Raw genomic sequence first — 20,630 nt, forward strand, 5'->3', positions numbered from 1 at the left:
AGGAACAATCTAGATTATCCAGCATCATTCAAACACGACCGCTTATTAGGCTTAAAATGGGCATATTTCCCCTATAAAAACCAATACCTGCAAACTTTTCTTTTAGAAAGGAAGCAAAGAGCAAAGCTATTCGCGAGAACTTTGGATTTACATTGAAAAGCTCTGAAGGAAATTTCCTTTTGAAAATAGACATTCTCTGCGCGTACTTCTGTTACCCAAACATGTATGCTGTATACATACTATACATTGTATAGTGTGTATCGCTGAAATTTTGGAATTTTCTCAGTTTTAGTGAAACAAGTTTTCGCAATTTTCTTGTTTTTGCGCACGGCTTGCCAAAAAACCCAGATTTTATTTTCGAAAAATCATATATCGGAATCCTGTAATTGACCCTAGCCCTTTTTTATATGCTATGTGAAATTGTCCGAGGAACCCGTTAAACATATTTTCAGATATAGGTTCTTTGGTCCAGACACCTTCAAAACTGCATTTGAAGTTTTCATAAGACTTTTTCAAATGTTTGGCTAGATTTTTGAAACTCCGAACCTTTTTTTCTTGAGTGTCAAACTTATTAACTTATTAATTTTTCATTTGCGCCCAAAACAGCAAAATCAGTTAAAATTGAGCCATCGACGAAAATTGCCATTTTTCGGACCACCCTAACAGGTCAACCTAATGGCTAAAAAAAAATACGGATCTCATTATTTCTGCCAGGGAAACCTGAGTCCAATTTTGAGCCTAATCGACGCGCTTGAAATCTGGGTGAAGAATAGAGACAATGCGTCATGCGATTTTCGAATAATCCCACTTTGTTTACATCTACAAAGCAGGAGGCTGTTCAAGCACAAGCATGACTTTTTTTAATGGTAAATGAGCTGTTTTATTATCAGTAGTATGTGTTTTATTTTATCTAGTTTTTGTCATTTTTTTTGTCATTTCTTGCTGGGAAATTGGGTCCTGAAATGAAGCTTAGATTGCTGATATTATCGTTTACATCGTTTTTGTTAAGATTAAGATTGTATAAATGGTTGAGAGATGGTCTCTTATGCTATTTAATAGAAAGTGTTTTTAATTTCATGTATTTTAAAAATGCTCTTTTTTAGTTTTTTGTTGTTGTTTTTTACTGCTTAATGTTTAGTAAGAAAGAATTACATCCATAGTTACAACAAGTTTAACAGTCAAGTTACTAAGCCCCGTTTTAGCGTTACATGGATTGGGGCGTAAGCTGTAACTTGGTGAAAATTACATGAAATATCAACTTCATATATACCGTTGGATTCGAAAATTAATCAACTTTAATATAAAAATATTTAATATGGTGGTTTAGGGGGGTGGGGCCCCGGGGGGAGGGGCCAAAGGAAAAAAAACAGCGTTACATGGAATTCAAGGGCCCAGAGCACATCGTAAAATAACCCAAAATACCAACTTATAGGTTTTGGAAAGGGAGAACCTCTACTTTAAGGAAAAATATTTAAAACATGTTAAAAATATTTAAACAATTTTTAAAAATAGTTATCGTAACTATTTTTACAATAGCAGTACTCATTTGAACTATAAAGCCAAATTATGAAGAAATATGGTCATGCGACATATCAAAATTCATGAAATTATTCCAGGAATCGATATATGAGCAATTCAACCTGATTCGGTTGAACCGGTAAAATTACCGGTACCGGTTGAACCGGTTCCGGGGTTGTATCACTAACCATGTCATGCGACGTGTCAAAACTCTTCAAATTAGCTCAACAATCTTTTCGTGACAAATTTGAACCGATTCAGTTGAACCGGTTCAAATAACCGGTACCGGTTTGAACCGATTCAGTGTTTTTACTGCAAATCATGCCATGCGACGTGTCAAAATTCTTCAAATAATCTCAACAAATTATTCGTGATAAATTTGAACCGATTCAGTTGAACCGGTTCAAATAACCGGTACCGGTTTGAACCGATTCAGTGTTTTTACTGCAAATCATGCCATGCGACGTGTCAAAATTCTTCAAATAATCTCAACAAACTATTCGTAATAAATTTGAACCGATTCAGTTGAACCGGTTCAAATAACAGGAACCGGTTTGAACCGATTCAGTGTTTTTACTGCAAATCATGTCATGCGACGTGTCAAAATTCTTCAAATAATCTCAACAAACTATTCGTGATAAATTTGAACCGAGACAAACCGGTTCAAATAACCGGTACCGTTTGCACCGATTCCTTGTTTTTACAGCAAACCATGTAGTGCGACGTGTTGGACATTTTCAAATAATCTCAACAATATATTGGTAATGAAATTGAACCAATATGGTTAAACCAGATCAAATAACCGGTACCGGTTAGGGCCAATTCATAAATTCATAAATTCATAAATTCATAAATTCATAAATTCATAAATTCATAAATTCATAAATTCATAAATTCATAAATTCATAAATTCATAAATTCATAAATTCATAAATTCATAAATTCATAAATTCATAAATTCATAAATTCATAAATTCATAAATTCATAAATTCATAAATTCATAAATTCATAAATTCATAAATTCATAAATTCATAAATTCATAAATTCATAAATTCATAAATTCATAAATTCATAAATTCATAAATTCATAAATTCATAAATTCATAAATTCATAAATTCATAAATTCATAAATTGATAAATTCATAAATTCATAAATTCATAAATTGATAAATTCATAAATTCATAAATTGATAAATTCATAAATTCATAAATTCATAAATTCATTAATTCATAAATTCATAAATTCATAAATTCATAAATTCATAAATTCATAAATTCATAAATTCATAAATTCATAAATTCATAAATTCATAAATTCATAAATTCATAAATTCATAAATTCATAAATTCATAAATTCATAAATTCATAAATTCATAAATGGATAAATTGATAAATGGATAAATTGATAAATTGATAAATTGATAAATTGATAAATTGATAAATTGATAAATTGATAAATTGATAAATTGATAAATTGATAAATTGATAAATTGATAAATTGATAAATTGATAAATTGATAAATTGATAAATTGATAAATTGATAAATTGATAAATTGATAAATTGATAAATTGATAAATTGATAAATTGATAAATTGATAAATTGATAAATTGATAAATTGATAAATTGATAAATTGATAAATTGATAAATTGATAAATTGATAAATTGATAAATTGATAAATTGATAAATTGATAAATTGATAAATTGATAAATTGATAAATTGATTTATCATTTTATCAATTTATCAATTTATCAATCTATCAATTTATCAATTTATCAATTTATCAATTTATCAATTTATCAATTTATCAATTTATCAATTTATCAATTTATCAATTTATCAATTTATCAATTTATCAATTTATCAATTTATCAATTAATCAATTTAACAATTTATCAATTTATCAATTTATTAATTTATTAATTTATCCATTTATCAATTTATCAATTTATCAATTTATCAATTTATCAATTTATCAATTTATCAATTTATCAATTTATCAATTTATCAATTTATCAATTTATCAATTTATCAATTTATCAATTTATCAATTTATCAATTTATCAATTTATCAATTTATCAATTTATCAATTTATCAATTTATCAATTTATCAATTTATCAATTTATCAATTTATCAATTTATCAATTTATCAATTTATCAATTTATCAATTTATCAATTTATCAATTTATCAATTTATCAATTTATCAATTTATCAATTTATCAATTTATCAATTTATCAATTTATCAATTTATCAATTTATCAATTTATCAATTTATCAATTTATCAATTTATCAATTTATCAATTTATCAATTTATCAATTTATCAATTTATCAATTTATCAATTTATCAATTTATCAATTTATCAATTTATCAATTTATCAATTTATCAATTTATCAATTTATCAGTTTATCAATTTATCAATTTATCAATTTATCAATTTATCAATTTATCCATTTATCAATTTATCAATTTATCAATTTATCAATTTATGAATTTATGAATTTATGAATTTATGAATTTATGAATTTATGAATTTATGAATTTATGAATTTATGAATTTATGAATTTATGAATTTATGAATTTATGAATTTATGAATTTATGAATTTATGAATTTATGAATTTATGAATTTATGAATTTATGAATTTATGAATTTATGAATTTATGAATTTATGAATTTATGAATTTATGAATTTATGAATTTATGAATTTATGAATTTATGAATTTATGAATTTATGAATTTATGAATTTATGAATTTATGAATTTATGAATTTATGAATTTATGAATTTATGAATTTATGAATTTATGAATTTATGAATTTATGAATTTATGAATTTATGAATTTATGAATTTATGAATTTATGAATTTATGAATTTATGAATTTATGAATTTATGAATTTATGAATTTATGAATTTATGAATTTATGAATTTATGAATTTATGAATTGATGAATTTATGAATTTATGAATTTATGAATTTATGAATTTATGAATTTATGAATTTATGAATTTATGAATTTATGAATTTATGAATTTATGAATTTATGAATTGGCCTAACCGGTACCGGTTATTTGAACTGGTTTAACCATATTGGTTCAATTTCATTACCAATATATTGTTGAGATTATTTGAAGAATTTTGACACGTCGCATGGCATGATTTGCAGTAAAAACACTGAATCGGTTCAAACCGGTACCGGTTATTTGAACCGGTTCAACTGAATCGGTTCAAATTTATCACGAATAGTTTGTTGAGATTATTTGAAGAATTTTGACACGTCGCATGGCATGATTTGCAGTAAAAACACTGAATCGGTTCAAACCGGTACCGGTTATTTGAACCGGTTCAACTGAATCGGTTCAAATTTATCACGAATAATTTGTTGAGATTATTTGAAGAATTTTGACACGTCGCATGGCATGATTTGCAGTAAAAACACTGAATCGGTTCAAACCGGTACCGGTTATTTGAACCGGTTCAACTGAATCGGTTCAAATTTATCACGAATAATTTGTTGAGATTATTTGAAGAATTTTGACACGTCGCATGGCATGATTTGCAGTAAAAACACTGAATCGGTTCAAACCGGTACCGGTTATTTGAACCGGTTCAACTGAATCGGTTCAAATTTGTCACGAAAAGATTTTTGTTTTGACACGTCTGATTTAGTGAAAAACCGGTTCAAACAAGTTGGGTTTTGATTTTATGATGGCTCTGGGCCCTTGAATTCCATGTATTTTTTCCTTTGGCCCCACCCCCCTAAACCACCATATTAAATATTTTTATATTAAAGTTGATTAATTTTCGAATCCAACGGTATATATGAAGTTGATATTTCATGTAATTTTCACCAAGTTACAGCTTGTTGAAAATCCATGTAACGCTAAAACGGGGCTTAGTAGTCTACGGGTACTTTTCTGGCATAGTTGCCTGACTGTTAACAAAGACAAGATTACTGTTGGGGCAAACACTTTTAGAATAGTTTTGTTATACCCTTTTTTTGTATAAAAAACTGCTGCATAAATTCACAGACAGTATTCAAAATTATTTGTTTGAAAAAGAGTAAAACAAAAAAAAAAATAAAAGAGTGGATAATTTCCACAGACATGTACATTGAAGTCAGATTTTTAAAGAACTGCTCATGTTTTAAAGAAATTCAAAAACATGTTCAAGAAAGTTAACTTCGCTTAAAAACCATCAAAAGAACTTCTCGTTTTTAAAAGAAAACACAAACAAAAATGTTTAAAAAGATAAAGATGTCGCAAAGAACTGATGTTTTTCCAAACATGTTCTGATCTAGACTGACAACTACACTTAAAACCATCAAAAGAACTGCTGTTTTTTTTAAACTATGTGAAAACACAAAAAAACAATATTGATTTTAAAAGAATAGACAATTTTCAGAAACTTTTTCAAGTCAATCAATTTTGCATTAAGAAGTTTAATAAGAAATGCTCATGTTTTAAAGAATGTAACAAAACTATTGATGATTCTATGAAAAGTTTGTTTGCCAAATCAAATTAGATTATGATAAATTTGTTTTCATACTTTTTATTTTTATATAATATTTCATTTTTGTCGCAAAAGTTTGCGTAAACAAAGTAGTCTTCTTTATTGAATACTTTTCCGCTGAGTTATCCTGATTTTTTTGGAGTAAGTTAAATAGTTTAATAATTTTTGTCCTTTTTATATTTTTTTTAATTTTTTTTTTCCTTTTCGGCGAAACGTCCCATTCGGCGGCGAAATGACCTTTGGCGAAATGACCCTCGGCGAAACGACTTTCGGCGAAATGTCCCCACCCACTCGTTCCAAGGGGACCATAGTTGATCCATCGAAAAAATGTTGTCTTGTCAAAAAAAAATTGCATTAAAATGAAAAAAAAGTGATCAGAAACTGGGACGGGACGGCTGGATAGAGTCTTCTTTTTGAATGTTTACGTTTGTATTCTTCTTCTGTTTTTTTGCAAGAAAATTCGTGTTCGAATACAAATATCAAGCAATCTGTGATTCAGATAGCTTGACAATTCAAATTTTCTTGATGATGTTTTTCAACTCAGTGCTCAAGCATGCGGATGACTTTTTCTTTGATTGAAATGTTGTTTAGTTTTTCCTCGCCAGTGTTGGTATTATTGCGCTCCCGCGAGAAAAATTTCTCTCTCTCGAGTTCTCGCCGCGAGTCTCGAGCTGCCAAGAGAAACTCACAGATTGCCCGTGCTCTCCTCCGCTCGCGAACGGGCTTTCTCGCGAGCCAGAATTGCCCGTTCGCGAGAAGTTGAACGTATTAGAAACGAACAAAAAACAACACAGCGATTGAAGTTACACCTTTATACCATCGCCTAGTCCGTATTCATAAGCCTGATAAACAAATTGCTAGCATGGGACGAACGGCTAGCCAGAGGCGCTCGCGAGCGCTCGCGTCGAGAGCGAGAACGCGAACGAAAATGCGAGCGCGAACGAAAATGCGAGCGCGAGCGAGAAGAGAAAAGTACTACAAGTTCTCTCCCTCGCTCGCGAGCGAGAAATACTTTCCTTCTTCTCGCTCGAATTTCAACACTGTTCCTCGCAGTTTTTTTTTAAATTTGGCTGTTAAAATTTGCGGTTGGACGTGGGTGGAGAATCCTGAGTTTATGTTCCATCGTTTTACGGTGAATCCGTTCATAAGGAGCTGCCGGATACAAATCACTAGAAATGTTTGGCAAATCAAAGATGACTCGAGGTCACGCTCGAGGTACATGATACGATCACGACGAGTCAAAACATGTTCACTTCTTCAATTCTTCAATTTTTAATGTGTTTTTTTGTATGAAAGATTTTTAATTTTCATTTGGATTTGAAAAATGCAATATGATTTAAATGCGTTTTCTTACTTCAATCTAAAAAAAATCCTAAAAAGCCTGCAAGTCATTAAATGGGAGGGGAAGTTTGTTCTTATCTATAAATCTGCTCCTGTCGTTGTCCCGTTACGCAAAGAAAGTTAATAAATCTTTTTAAATCCAGTTCTACGATGTTGTTTCTTCACGCAACATTTTAATTTCACGGGAAGCACAGGTTTAATATTGTTCTATCTAGATGACATTTCTATGTAACGCGCAAAAAAAAACAATAGTTTTAAATGGGCAAAAGAATCGTCAGTTCATGAAATTTATTGTTTTTTTTTAATGAAAATGTTGATAAGTCGACATTCGGTGTACGATAGAAATAAATGCCTTTTAATTGAAAATATTTTCATCAATCTATTAATGCAATTTACAATTATTTGTGAAATTGATTTAAAATTGTTTTATTTTTTTTCAACTCAAATTACAATACTTCTCATTTTCTCCGCATAAGAAAGGACTGGTTAAGGTTAACAGAAGCGGCCATGTTGAAAGTGGTTTAGTTTGACAATAGGTTTTTTTCTCTTTGTTTATCCCATCCCAGATCAGAAATTCCCACTCGGAAAATAATCTGGTAAATTTGATTGTCTGGTGCAGGCGGACGTTTGTCGTGCAGTTCAGACACACTTGGCACACTTATTCTAGCCAAGTTTTGCGTAACGCCAGACAAATCTGGCGAAAATCGGGCAAAATTTCAGCCAGCTGTCTGGCAACAAATTCAACCGGTTCAATGCGTCCGCCATTTCCGACCGGGAATGGTTTTTAATCGTGTTTTTTTGCCACTGTACACAAAAATTGACATAGGGCTTTAGTACCCAATTGTGTGTGTTCTCAAGTTTCGATCGGTTTGAAATGGTTTTTCATTTTTACGGGTGGCGAAAAACTGCGGCGAGAGTGACATTCTGCGAAGTCATGGATAAATTTCCTGACTGATTTTGGAATCCTGAAGCTCTTTATGGTCCAGCGAAAAAACTTCGCTAATTTTAGTGAAGCTAATCCAACAAACAGGGAAGATTTTCACTAAACCAGTAAAATTTCAAATGGTATCAAACAATAAAGCTTCTTCAGTTTCTTGATGGATACAATCGCATCGACTCCATAAACAACCTCAATTCATAATTGTAAAAAATGACGATCTCGCCTTAAATTTTCTTAACATTTCTTGACTTCAACTCCAGGTGCTCAAAAGCCACGCATTTTTCATTCGTGCAAAATAAAAAAAAACACACACAATTTTTAATGATCAATAACAATACTCTCTACTTTTGGCGAACAGTAAATTGGTTCCACTTTGGCCGTTTTTGCGAATCACTATTCAGCTGGTCAAAAATATGGTCGAGCCATCTCTTTAAAATTGCCTTTCACACTTAAACCACAAGCTCGAAAAAAGGGGGAATTTGTATGAAATTTTCCCACTTTTCTCGAGATTGGGAGTTTAGGTGTTTAATTGCACTCATGTCTAGCGCTCTATGTGAGTATTCAAATATCGTTGCCGATGATAACTGCTAACTGCATTGAAATATCACGCAGTTTCAGTCTAAGCCCTGGTTGGAACTGTGAAGTTTATTATTAGCAAAATTATCAGCAAACAATGATCAAAACGAATACATAGTAAAAATATGACAGGGAAAACATATAAATGTACAATACAAGCAAAGAAAAATAAGATTGAAGAAAAGTATTAAAATTTAAAAATAGATTCATTTTGAGAAAACTTATACAAGAAAGAAGAAAAATCATAAAACAATAGAAGTAAAGTTTTAAAAAATTAAAAATGCTCAGAATTCACTCTTGAGTAACAGAAAAAAAATCAGAGCTACATTACAAACCTCAGCAAATTAGAATAATATCGCTCAAACACACCTTTAATTAATACCTCACTCACCTCGTCTCATTCCTCACGGTGTACGAGCTGCGATAGAATCCTTGCAGATAATCGTTCAGCACTCCCTCGTACCGAATGCGCACCGTGTACCGCTCCCCGACCCGCAGCTTCCGGCTCGTCTTGAGCACGTAAAACTGTTTGCTCTCCACGACGACCTGTTGCTCAATTTCGACGACGGTTCGATTTCCTCCACCAATATCATTGTAATCATCATCGTCGTACTCGTAGCTGTCATCCAAACTGGCACCTGTTGCACGTGTCGCACGTGTCTTTGGTGGCGGTCTTTGCTGTTCCACGTGGGCCTCGTGGATTTTGAGTGCCACTGCGTGAAGTGTTATGTTGTCGCAGTCTTCGAGCACGCGTACCTCAATGTCAACGGTGCCGGCAAAGGTGAAGTTGTCCCCGAACATGAATGGGATGAGTCGGACATTGTAGGCCAGCGGTTCAACGGACCGTGGCAACCGGACATCGGCGTCGTCTTCCAGCTGAGTGGTTGATTCAGAATCAGTGCCATTTCCTGAAGCATGTTCATCCAGTTTGGCCGTTGTTGGTGAGCTCGCAGTACTGGTAGTGATCGTAACCGGCTCCGTACTGGTCGTGTCATGTGGCACCAGTCGACTCAGGTTCGAAGCCTCAAACGTGTGATGAAAGTGATGATGGTCACAAATGCTGGCGTGAACCGGACCGGACTCGTCCGGACATCCGGCCAGATGGTAGATCAGCAGTCCCGTCCCAATCAGCAAACAGCTGAAAATTGCAACCGTCGTAAGCAAGGCCATCCGCGTGATGAAGAACCCGCGTGGTTCACTCCCGTACGAGGACCGCGCCGTTCCGTCCACGGAGAAATTCTCCCGAATTTGCATCTTGGTGTTGTTGCTGTTGTTCATCTCGGCGGACTATCGTCAATTCATTGGTTCAATTAGGTATAATCTTCCCCTTGGCAGCTCTAGATGGATGAAAAAAAAACGAAAAGAAAGCGAACGTCAGCCAATTGGAGTTAGTGACAGTGGCGGCATTTAAATTCCCGCGCGCGCGGACTAATTTATTTTGATTAAGGCTTACCCACACGCGGGATGGCTAATAAATTCATGATGGAAAAGGGTTTTTGAAAAATTAAGCAAATTCTGGAGTGAGGTTTCGATTGAGCGTTGGCGTGTGTTTGCGTGAGTATCATGACATGGCGTGGAGAATGAATTTTGTGGCGTGAAATTTGGAATTGAGAATTGTGAACATTTTCTTTTGAAGTATTGACAACCTATGTAATAATTAAATATATAGAGCTGTCCCGGCAGAGTCTTGCCACAAATCAAAAGTAAATACTCAATCATCTGCTTCCGTATTTCAAACAATGAAATCGCATTGATTTGTGATTTGTGCATATTACCGTTCTTGAGTTTAATCAAGACATTAAAATTGCTGAAAATTGTCTTGATAGCTTTAAAAACTTTCTTTTATACTGCTTTGTATTTTTTTATATTCTTATTTCGAATATTATTATTATTATTATTCAGCAATTCCCCACGAAAACAGCATGGAAAAAAACAAAAGTGATCGGATCGGGCTCAAATTTTTTCTGGGGGTTCCCTGGCCGAAATAATTAGACCCGTATTTTTTTGTTTGGCCATTAGGGTGACCTACGCCGTGTTAGAGTGGTCTGAAAAATGGCCATTTTCGTCGATTTTCGCAAAAACCACTTTTTTCGAAAAACATAACTCCTCGCCATTTTAACCGATTTTAATTGTCTGTTACGCAAATAAAAGGTGGTAAGTCGGCCTTTCAAAGAAAAATAGTAAGAAGTTTCAAAAATCTAGCCTAACATATAAAAAGGGCGTATGAAACTTTAAAATGCCGTTTTGACGGTGTCTGAACCAAAGAGCTCATGTCTGGAAATATTTTTATCAGATTCCTCGGACATTTTTACATTACTTACTTTACTTTTACTGCTCGTACAACCTCCGGGTCATGAGCTGTCTCCAGATGCGCTGCCACTGAACTCGGTCTTGGGCTGCTACTCTCCAATTCCGACTCGGAACTCCCACATTTCTCAGATCTTCCTCCACTTGGTCTAACCACCTCGCACGTTGCGCCCCCCTCCGCCGCGTTCCAACCGGCTCCGAATTAAACACCAACTTCACCGGATTGATAGTCTGGTTCGGTTGGCGCGCATCCAGCGCGTCCGGCATTCTTGCGACGTGTCCGACCCACCGGATTCGGCCAGCCTTGGCGACCTTCCGAATACTTGGCTTGCCGTAGAGTTGCGCCAGCTCGTGGTTCATCCTTCTCCTCCATACAGTGTTCACACGCACGCCGCCAAAGATCGTCCTAAGCACTCGTCGTTCGAAAACTTCAAGCGCTTGTAAGTCCTCCTCGAGCATCGTCCACGTCTCATGCCCGTAGAGAACGACCGGTCGTATCAGCGTTTCGTACATGGTACACTTTGTACGCCGGGAAAGATGACCAGACCGTAGGGTCTTGTGGAGTCCATAGTAGGCACGACTACCGGTGATGATGCGCCTCCGAATTTCTCTGCTGCAGTTGTTGTCCGACGTAACCAACGATCCGAGGTACACAAACTCCTCCACGACCTCGAACTCGTCCCCGTCGATCACCACACTCGGTCCTATGCGAGCCCTAAGGGACTCGGTTCCTCCTGCCAGCAGATATTTCGTCTTCGCAACATTCACCTTCAATCCAACCTTATCCGCTTCCCGCTTCAATTCGGTGTACCGCCTGGCCACATCCTCGAACGTTCTGCCGACAATGTCCATGTCGTCGGCATAGCAGATGAACTGGCTGGACCGGTTGATGATCGTGCCCCGCATGTTGAAGCCCGCCCGCCTCATAACACCTTCAAGCCCAATGTTGAAACAGAGGCCGGAGATACCGTCGCCTTGTCGCAGTCCCTTGCGCGATTCGATCGGGTCGGACATCGCTCCCGAAATCTTCACGCTGCACCGCGCCCCGTCCATCGTCGATTTCACCAGTCTGATCAGCTTCCCGGGAAAGCCGTTCTCGTACATGATCTTCCATAGCTCATCGCGATCGACCGAGTCGTACGCGGCTTTGAAATCGATGAACAGGTGGTGCGTCGGGATCTGGTACTCGCGACACTTTTGGAGGATTTGGCGTAGCAAAAAAGATTTGGTCCGTCGTCGATTTCCCCCCTCCACAAAACCGGCTTGGTACATCCCAACGAAATCCTTTGCTCGCTCCGACAGACGACAGAAGATGATCTGAGACAGCACTTTGTAGGCCGCGTTGAGAATAGTGATGGCTCGATAGTTCTCACATTCCAACTTGTCCCCCTTCTTGTAAATCGGGCATATTACTCCCTCTTTCCACTCCTCCGGTAGCTGTTCTGTGTCCCAGACCTTGACTATCAGCCGGTGTAGACAGGCCGCCAGCTTGTCCGGTCCCGAAAGAGATGGGTTTGCTGTCTTCGCAACTGTTTGTACGACTCCTTGTTCCCACGGGTGTTGTGCAGCAGCCACCTATCCCGCGCTGCTTTCTTCTCGTCCCAAATCGCCTGACATTCCTCGTCGAACCAGCCGTTCCGTCGAACTCGGTCCACGTACCCGATGGCGCTCGATGCCGCTGCGTTGATGGCTGCTTCCATGTCCAGAGGGGCTTCGGCGAGCTCGCCCTCGTCAGGCAACGCAGCTTCGAGTTCCCGCGCGTACTGGGTAGCGACTTCAGGATCCTTGAGCCGCTCCAGGTTATACCGCTGCGGGCGACGGTACCGGATCTTGTTGACCTCGGACAGGCGTTGGCGCAGCTTAGCCACCACCAGGTAGTGGTCCGAGTCGATGTCCGCGCCACGGTAGGTTCTGATGTCGATTATGTCCGAGAAGTGCCGACCATCAATGAGAACATGGTCGATTTGCGTCTCCGTGTTGTTTGGTGATCTCCAGGTGTACTTGTATAGGGGGGTGTGCTGGAAGAAGGTACTACGTATGGCCATGTTTCGGGAGGTAGCGAAATCGATGAGTCGTAGGCCGTTCTCGTTCGTCTGCTGGTGAGCGCTGAACCTCCCAATAACCGGTCTGAACTCCTCCTCCTGGCCAACTTGAGCGTTCAAGTCGCCGATGACAATCTTGACATCGTGTTTTGGACACTTCCTGTACTCGCGGTCAAGAAGCTCGTAGAAAGCGTCCTTGTCATCGGCGTCGCTTCCCATGTGCGGGCTGTGCACGTTTATGATGCTCAGGTTGAAGAATCGGCCCTTGATTCTCAACCGGCACATTCTGTCGTTGACTGGCCACCAACCAATCACGCGCTTCGCCATGTCGCCCAGCACGATAAAAGCTGTCCCCAGCTCGTGTGTATCGCCGCCGCTCCAATACATAGTATACCCACCGAGTTCTCGGTGGTCCTTCCCCCGTCCAGCACACCTCCTGCAGCGCCACGACTTCGAGACCGCGGACCCGCAATTCGTTGTGAAGAATGCGGTCGCTCCCATCGAAATTGAGAGACCTGCAGTTCCACGTCCCGAGTTTCCAATCCCTGGATCCCCGAAAATCGGGTCGGCGATTGGATCGGCTCGCATCTGGAGCTCTCTGCACTTGGTTTTTACGGCGGGTGCGTGTAGCCATCACCAACCCCCTGTCTCGCCGGGGGACCGTCGTACCAGGACTGTTTAGAGTCCCACCCTGACACTGAGACTGTTAATCAGCCGCCCCTAACCTGGGGAACAGACGCTGTTTCGAGCCGCCCCTGACCTGGGAAACAGGCGCTCGAGGGGGGGGGGGGGTCTAAACTCTATCCGCTGTAAGCCGCCCCTAGCATGGAGAACAGACGCTTACCTCGGCAATGGAGCTAGACACCAGTTTCTTCGAGCCGCCCCTAACCTGGGGAACAGACGCTCGAAGAAGGGGGGGGGGAGGTCACTAACCTTTTTGGAGCCGCCCCTAACCTGGGAACAGCCGCTCACGAGTAAAAGGAGTCGCACACCCCGCTGTTTTAGGCCGCCCCTAGCGTGGGGTACAAACGCCGTAAAACGGAGAGGACGGAGGGGGGGGGGCGGGTGGCGTAGGCACGATGTGGTTACTCAAAACTGCACTGAATTCTCTTTTATTTCGATTTTCAATTTTCGCAAAACACTTTTGTCGATTTCTTTTTTTTCACATTTTTTTCCACTCCGACCCACAGTGCACTTCTATTCCACACTTCCTTGTGGTACAATACACGTCTCGTAGACGACGACGACGACGGCCACTTTCACTGTTGTAGTTAGTGCAAACGAACGCAAGACGACGACGACGATGAGCTGCACTGGCCACGCGGGGAGCACTTTTGTTCTTTGTTTTGGTCCGCGAGATCGACCAACAATTTCACAAATTTTTTCGCGATATCGTGATCGGCGGGATTGGACTTCGCCGGCAACCGGTCCAACACGGATTCCGGAGTGTTTCGTCGGAAATTTTCGCCGCGCTGTGCCGGAAAACCGCGGTTTTCACAATAAATTACGCGGATCGATCGGAACACAGTACCGCACCGGCGCACACGCACACTGACACGCACCATTTTTACATAACTTACTAAAAAATGGGAGGAGTTCATTAACAGGATTCCGAGGTATGATTTTTTGAATATAAAATCCGTGTTTTTTGACGCGCCGCGCGCAAAAACCGGAGAATGACGAAATTGGCAAAAAATCAACTTTTTTTTACTAAAACTGCGATAACTTTAAACCACCAAATCGGCTAAAATTTGGTGTGCAGACTCTCAAGACATTTCCGTGTGCATGACGAAGCCCGATTATGAACTTCTGCTTTTTAAATATAAAAATCAAAATTGACACAAATGTTTTTATCTTTTTTTCAATTTCAATTCGGTTTTATTTGTGAATAATCAATTTACAATGAGTTCATTTAGGTACACAACAGAGTTTTGGTGTTCCTTTCAGCTGTGATTTACATCGTAATTCAATCGAAAAATTATTACTTATAACTATGGAATAGACAAGAGTAAGAAAAAGTTTTCAAAAAACTTACAGAAAGTGCAATGGGAAAAGGATAGATAGAGAGAAAGCTTAAAACTAGATCACAGACAAAATAATATCAATTATAGATGTGCTTGATCATCAGCTCTCCGAGGGCCAGAAATTGCTCCGCCTTGTTACGGCAGCTCCGAAACCGCGTCATCATCTCCCCCGCGAGAGCAAAGAACTCCGGCAGGGTAAAGAGATCTTCCCCGGTGACTCCTTGCTGGGCCGCATCGCCGCTACCGGCAGCGACCACGCTGGCAAACGAACGCCCCCATCCAGGAGGGATCGCTGGGTTGTCCGCTGGAACCGTACGCTGCCCAGCTGCAGGAACGGCTGCGCTCGTACTTCGATTTTATCTTTTTAAAAAAAAAAAAAAAAAAATAAGTTTTTTTTAAATCGGCTTTTGTCATGCACACAGGACCGGTTTGACGAGTCTTCTCCAAAATTTGAGCCGATTTGGTCAAGACAGTGTTAAGATATCGTGGCACTTGTTTTTTGAAACTGCTAAATTCAAATAGCTATATCTCGGCAATGATACAACCAAATGTTTTCTAATTTATTTTGATAATAGATGAAAATGTATATTTTAATGCCCTGATAACAGATTTTAAATAAAACTAAGTGTGTGCTCACACCAACCTCTGACTTTTTTTGTCGATTTACATGACAAAGTTTTTTGTCAATATTTATATCATTTTAGCGTAGGTTTGGAGTCTTACAGTATGGCCCATAAAAAAATGCGGCATTATTATTAGGTGGAAATCGGGCTGTTTTGACTATTTACGATGTGTGTACTGCCGTTCTAAGCATAATTGACCCATGTAATTTTTTGGAGATTTTGACCTTTTGATATTTTTAAGTTTAGTTTGTCGTATACTTTTCGAAAAACCCATAAAATCTAGTACAGGGGTGCCCAACCTTTTAGCCTTGCGGGCCAGATCTGATTTTTATAAAACAGTGGCGGGCCGGAACTAATATTTGATAAAAGTTGAATAAATAAGTTTTTTTTATGATTGGGTTCTTTTAAAGTCAATAAATAGAAGAACTAGTGTTGCAAATAGGATTCATATATCTTGATTTAAAGAATGAAAAACAAAGATTTCTTTCAAAAATGTGTTTATTTGACTTATTTAAATTTTTGTTTGTTTAAAATTGTATACTACAATTAAATACCATGATATAATATTTAAAAAAAAAACATTCTAATTATTATGGTCGTTACAATTTTTGTTAGTTTAATTTCCTCAACACTACAATATACAGTGGACTCTCTCGTTGTCGATATTGAAGGGACCGTCGAGAGAGGGATTTACCAAATTATAGAACGAAAAATCAAAGCAATCCTTTTGAAGAGACTGGAAAAATTATTGACAGCTGGAGCAATATTGATATCGAGAAGATCGACAGCCAGAGAGTCCATTGTAAAAAAATAATGAGACAGACAAAAAACTTTTCGCGTTGTTGTGCACCTTTATTAAAAAAAAAATGATTTTAAAAAACACAAATTTAAAAAAGTATAAAAATAAATGATTTTATATTTTTTTTACTTATCTAAATTTGTGTTTTTTAAATCATTTTAAACATTTGGTTTTTCACCATTCTTCGAAATAAAAAGCTTATTAAAAATATATTTTTTGCTCCCTAATTGCTTGACTCATTTTGAGACATTTTTTAATATTCAGTATGAATAATTTGCATTTTAAAGCTTTTCTCAAACTGAAAAGTTGTTCTGGAAAATACATTAATTTTTGCTTACATATTTATAAAAATAATAGAAAACAACTTCAATTCGAAAAAACACAGTTAAAACTGAAATTTTTTTAAATTTAATGTCTTTTTGTACATTTTTAGACAACAATCCAGGTTTTTTCAATAATTTCACAATTTTACGAAATGGACAAGTTTTCAGTTTAAAAATATCAATGAATAAATTATAAGAATTAAATTCAAACATGAAGAATGTTGCATAAATATGTTAAAATTTGATCTCAAGCTTATTTTGTTTATTTCAGACAATCAATTTATTTATTTAATATTTCATTAACAGCCTTAAGGCCCGGTCATAGAACTATTTTGAAAAGCCGTCGCGGGCCGGATGAAATGGCTTCACGGGCCGGACGTTGGGCAGCCTGTTTTGAACTGTAAGGTATGAAATTAAGGTAAATTTTGTACCAAAAAAACATCCATCATTGTAGCCCGCCAATACCCAATTTTGGCGAACTCCAAAAACTGTCATGAAAATATCTTCAAAACATACTAAACTAACACCATGATACATAAAACAAATCTGTTTGTTAAATACATTTCAGAATTGAACCACTTTTCTGTGAAAAAATGCACATGTCTCATTTTTTATGGGCCATACTGTACTTAAGCTTGTCGAGCTTAAGCAAAAATAATACAACGACAAAATAAATGTTTCGTATTTCGATTATCTGAAGTGAACCCATGATTGCATTTTTCGATTACCAACCAACCAACTTTTTTTTTCATCTTTTTTTAATACTTCTCATCAATACCTACAACATTGCCGGCAGGTTTGGAATTTGCTCATAAGAGTGAATTTTTAATCAAACGCAAGAAACTAAAACTTTTGCCCTATAGTATACTAGCATCATCTCGCGACTTAGTACAAATTACTCCACACACGCCCTCCGGTTCTGCACTAGCACCACTAGGCAAGCTACCTGGGGCTGATTGCGGCAATTTTGCATTCATCTGCTAAACAATTGTTCAAACATTCACAACAGGCGCTGACCAACGCAGCAAAACAGCAAGTTGAGGATAGATAAACGCTCTCTCGCTGGGCTCTGCCGGTGACCAACCAAAGTATATAGTTTAGCAAAAGCGCAACCTTCCCCCCTCGGCGATTAAGTCGTTAGTCCGGCTTAACCTTCACCATGGCCCAACAATTGATTGCAGGCCTCAAATTGGAGTGTACTTTTTCCAGCAACATAGCCGTTCTGTTCGACCACGAGGTGCATGGTGTTCAGTATCAATGAACTAATCGGTTTTAGCTGAAGTGATCCTGTTTGAACTGGGGCTTTCTCCTCGAAGGCCGCCAATCGGGCGCTAAGGATGAGTTGGGTTAGAAATGGCGTTAGGGTGGTTTGCAAAAACAGTGTTGTTTAACTTTATAAGGATTATTTCAAAATTTCAAAACAATCGATCAAACCAAGCCACCAATAACTGATTTAACATAACCCTACAATTTAATAAAAAAATAGGTCACATGATAGGGTTAGAGCGTCCAATTTCCCTTCCCGGGATTTCCCGAAAAAATATTTTTCCCATTTCCCAGGAAATTTGTAAATTTCCCGGGAATTCCCGAAATTTAAGCAAAAGTATACATTTTCTATACTTTTTGGAACCATTTTTTTAGATGTTCAGAGAAAAATAAATGAAGATGATTTTGTTCAATTTAATTTAATTTATAGCTCATATACAATTAATCAGATTATCAGACACTTTGATATCGGATAATATTAATTTTTGAAGCTACGGGAAAATTAAGTAAGCTTTTTTCAGAATATTTGGAGTTATTTCATAAAAAATATATTAAATTGAGATTTTTTTCGTTTTTGTTTACCATGATCTAATAAGTTGAAAATCAATTTGGTATCTTAAAATTTTTAGAATAGTTTTGTGCAAGAAGAATTATTTCAATTCGTTAAATACCTGGTATACAAGAAATTACAATATGTAGTAAAAGAAAAATGGAGCACTGCACGGAAAGAAATCCGGTCTGCGTACTTGTTTTCAAGTCGCGAATGTTTACAGCGAATGTTAACGAATTTGATAACAATGTTATCAAATATGCCAACATTGTTAACACATTCGTCGACATACCTCGTTGTGGCGCCATGCGTATTGCATACATGGCGGCGCATTCATTTTTAATACGTTCTGCGCGTAACGCATCTGTCAGTCTGTCAAGCGTACAGGTTAAAACCAACCAAAACAAAGTGTGCACTGCGTTTCGAAAAAAAAGTACGTCGCGGATTTTTCGTAAATACACTCGCATGGTCAAAAGCTCGACTCGGGTTGTCAATGTTTCCAGATTCCGACGTGCCGCCGTTTGCCTTATTGTGTGTGATTTCAACAGCAAAAAATACAAAAATACAAAAATACAAAAATACAAAAATACAAAAATACAAAAATACAAAAATACAAAAATACAAAAATACAAAAATACAAAAATACAAAAATACAAAAATACAAAAATACAAAAACAAAATACAAAAACAAAATACATACAAAATACAAAAATACAAAATACAAAAATACAAAAATACAAAAATACAAAAATACAAAAATACAAAATACAAAAATACAAAATACAAAAATACAAAAATACAAAAATACAAACAAAATACAAAAATACAAAAATACAAAAATACAAAAATACAAAAATACAAAAATACAAAAATACAAAAATACAAAAATACAAAAATACAAAAATACAAAAATACAAAAATACAAAAATACAAAAATACAAAAATACAAAAATACAAAAATACAAAAATACAAAAATACAAAAATACAAAAATACAAACAATTTTTTAAAATTTTTAAAATTTTTAAAATTTTTAAAATTTCTAAAATTTTTAAAATTTTTGAAATTTTGGAATTTTAACTACCCTATTTATTACCAACCCTATTAGGTTTTACGCCGACTCGATTTGGAGGTTAGAAATTTGACAGCTTGGCTGCACTGTTTACATTTTTTGCACGTGTGTCTCAGTAAAAATGTGTGTGCGTGTGCGCTCGTGACGTCACGCTGTAAAACCTAATTGCGGGAATCCGAAATATGTAACATAGAAGAAGAAGAAGAAGTAGCTCCACCCCAAAAAAGCAGAACTACGTGTTGCATACTTTCAGGAGTTTTGTGGCTGAACCGCCAGAAACGCCTGCAAGTATGCAGCACGTTACCCAAAATAAGGTTGGCGTTATGTTGGCGTATCCGTGTAACCAATGTAACAATTTTGTTGCAAATGTGAACGGACGACGGATCGATAACATTGGTAAACGGATTCTATAACGAATCGTTTACAATGTAAACGGATCCGCTGACAGGATTTCTTTCCGTGTGGTGTAACAATGCGTGTTAGAAGGTTAAATATCAAAACAATCAGTCTTACATTGATTGTGACATGATGTTTATTCCAAATGTTTGAAAACATTGAGTTGTTTGAAGTAAAACAGAGAAGTTTGATTTTTGCTTTGCCATTTTGCCCATGAACTGAAACCATTATGACTTTTTTTTAGAAAAGTTATTTGTCATTAAAATCATAATTTCTGCAGGTTTTTTTCAACTTTTTGTATCAAACCACGCTCTCTTTTACTGG

The 20,630-nt window shown here is 36.6% G+C and overlaps 1 protein-coding gene across 1 annotated transcript in view; it reads right to left on the bottom strand.

Annotated features, from left to right (window-relative positions):
* The window catches only part of LOC6044857, a 67,920-nt gene that overhangs the window by 29,314 nt on the left and 17,976 nt on the right, over window positions 1–20,630 (bottom strand). The window contains exon 2 of the mRNA XM_038262095.1: window positions 9,297–10,242. Within this exon, the coding sequence (XP_038118023.1) occupies window positions 9,297–10,183 (887 nt within the window). The 5' untranslated portion in view covers window positions 10,184–10,242. The remainder of the gene's footprint in view (window positions 1–9,296; window positions 10,243–20,630) is intronic.

The sequence above is a fragment of the Culex quinquefasciatus genome, chromosome 1 (assembly GCF_015732765.1).
Source record: "Culex quinquefasciatus strain JHB chromosome 1, VPISU_Cqui_1.0_pri_paternal, whole genome shotgun sequence".
Lineage (NCBI taxonomy): Eukaryota > Metazoa > Arthropoda > Insecta > Diptera > Culicidae > Culex > Culex quinquefasciatus.